The sequence below is a fragment of the Perkinsus marinus genome, assembly GCF_000006405.1.
Source record: "Perkinsus marinus ATCC 50983 genomic scaffold scf_1104296958082, whole genome shotgun sequence".
Classification (NCBI taxonomy): Eukaryota; Perkinsozoa; order Perkinsida; family Perkinsidae; genus Perkinsus; species Perkinsus marinus.
The window spans coordinates 1-1,073 of NW_003206923.1; the positions used below are offsets into that span (position 1 = coordinate 1).

At 44.1% G+C, this 1,073-nt stretch overlaps 1 protein-coding gene across 1 annotated transcript; it reads left to right on the forward strand.

Annotated features, from left to right (window-relative positions):
* Positions 1 to 439: 439 nt before the first annotated feature.
* Pmar_PMAR011317 (hypothetical protein) lies at positions 440 to 786 on the forward strand (the record flags this gene model as incomplete). The annotated part of the gene is made up of 2 exons (XM_002774657.1): positions 440 to 536; positions 680 to 786. Coding segments are annotated over 2 exons (204 nt in total), but the record flags the coding sequence as incomplete, so codon positions are not given.
* Between the last annotated feature and the right edge of the window lie 287 nt (positions 787 to 1,073).

The following is a 1,073-nucleotide window of genomic DNA, read 5'->3' on the forward strand; positions in this document are numbered from 1 at the left end:
CTAGAGAAAGAAAATTCTGACAATGTAGTGAGCCTTTTACAGTCGATCTAAGCTGCTGATTTAATCTCACTGGATCACCTTGGTTATTTTTAGAACCTATTGCTATGTTTGATAGTCTTTCGATGCGATAAGTTGCTTTTTCAGATTCTATGTGCTGATGAAGAAGGGCTCACGAGTCAGCACTACCTGGGGCACACCGCTGTAGCAAATGCTATAGTGGCTTTGCATATGAACCCTTCTAGGGATAGACCTGTTAAGGTAATGAGGATGGGAGAGTACCCCAGCCTTTGGAAGGCTGGTCGTGAAGTTCACGACGTGAACAATGTCAGCGTAACTAGACTCAGACCGATCGTCGCATAAACGATGATTGTATGAGCATCCTCATTTGGTATTGTAGGTGTTGGACATAGGTGGTGGGCTTGGCAGTACGGTAAGGTACATGACAAGTAACTTACCCTATGTGGAAGGTATCAGTATGGACATATTCGACAGCTTTGCTCGTCTCGCTGAAGAGATAGATAGCAAGGAATGCTCCAGTAGTAGGGGAAAAAGTGCTAGTGTTATTCACTGTGATCGTTGTTTGACGACGAGCCGTTTTTATGAATATTCATTGAATGATATAAATCATGGTTAATTCATGTATATGAGCTCGAGGTGTGCTCTGTGACGCTGTCTTCAGGTTACTGCGAGGGGAGCAAAACGAAATACATCACCGCAGACATTTTCAACGCGACTCAAGCCACCTTAGGAGGGCCATTCGACTTTGCTATCAGCCTTCTATGTTTTGTAATAGACTCAGCATGGTTGATAACAAGCTGGTTTTTCTCAGTGTCATATGGACGATAAAAGAAAGCTTTTTGAAAAAGTGAAGGAAATCCTCCGGCCCGTAGGCTTGTGGGTGTTGTAATGTGGTGGTGACGTTATGTTCACATAGGCATCTCCACAAGCAAGCTGTGACTTGTATTTTGAAGATCTGGTCTTATTCACTCCAATACGGTACAGGAGGAAGGTAAGTCCCACTAGACCTTCTCGATGAAGTGGCGGCGCTCGCTACGTGTTTAGCTGATTCTTGA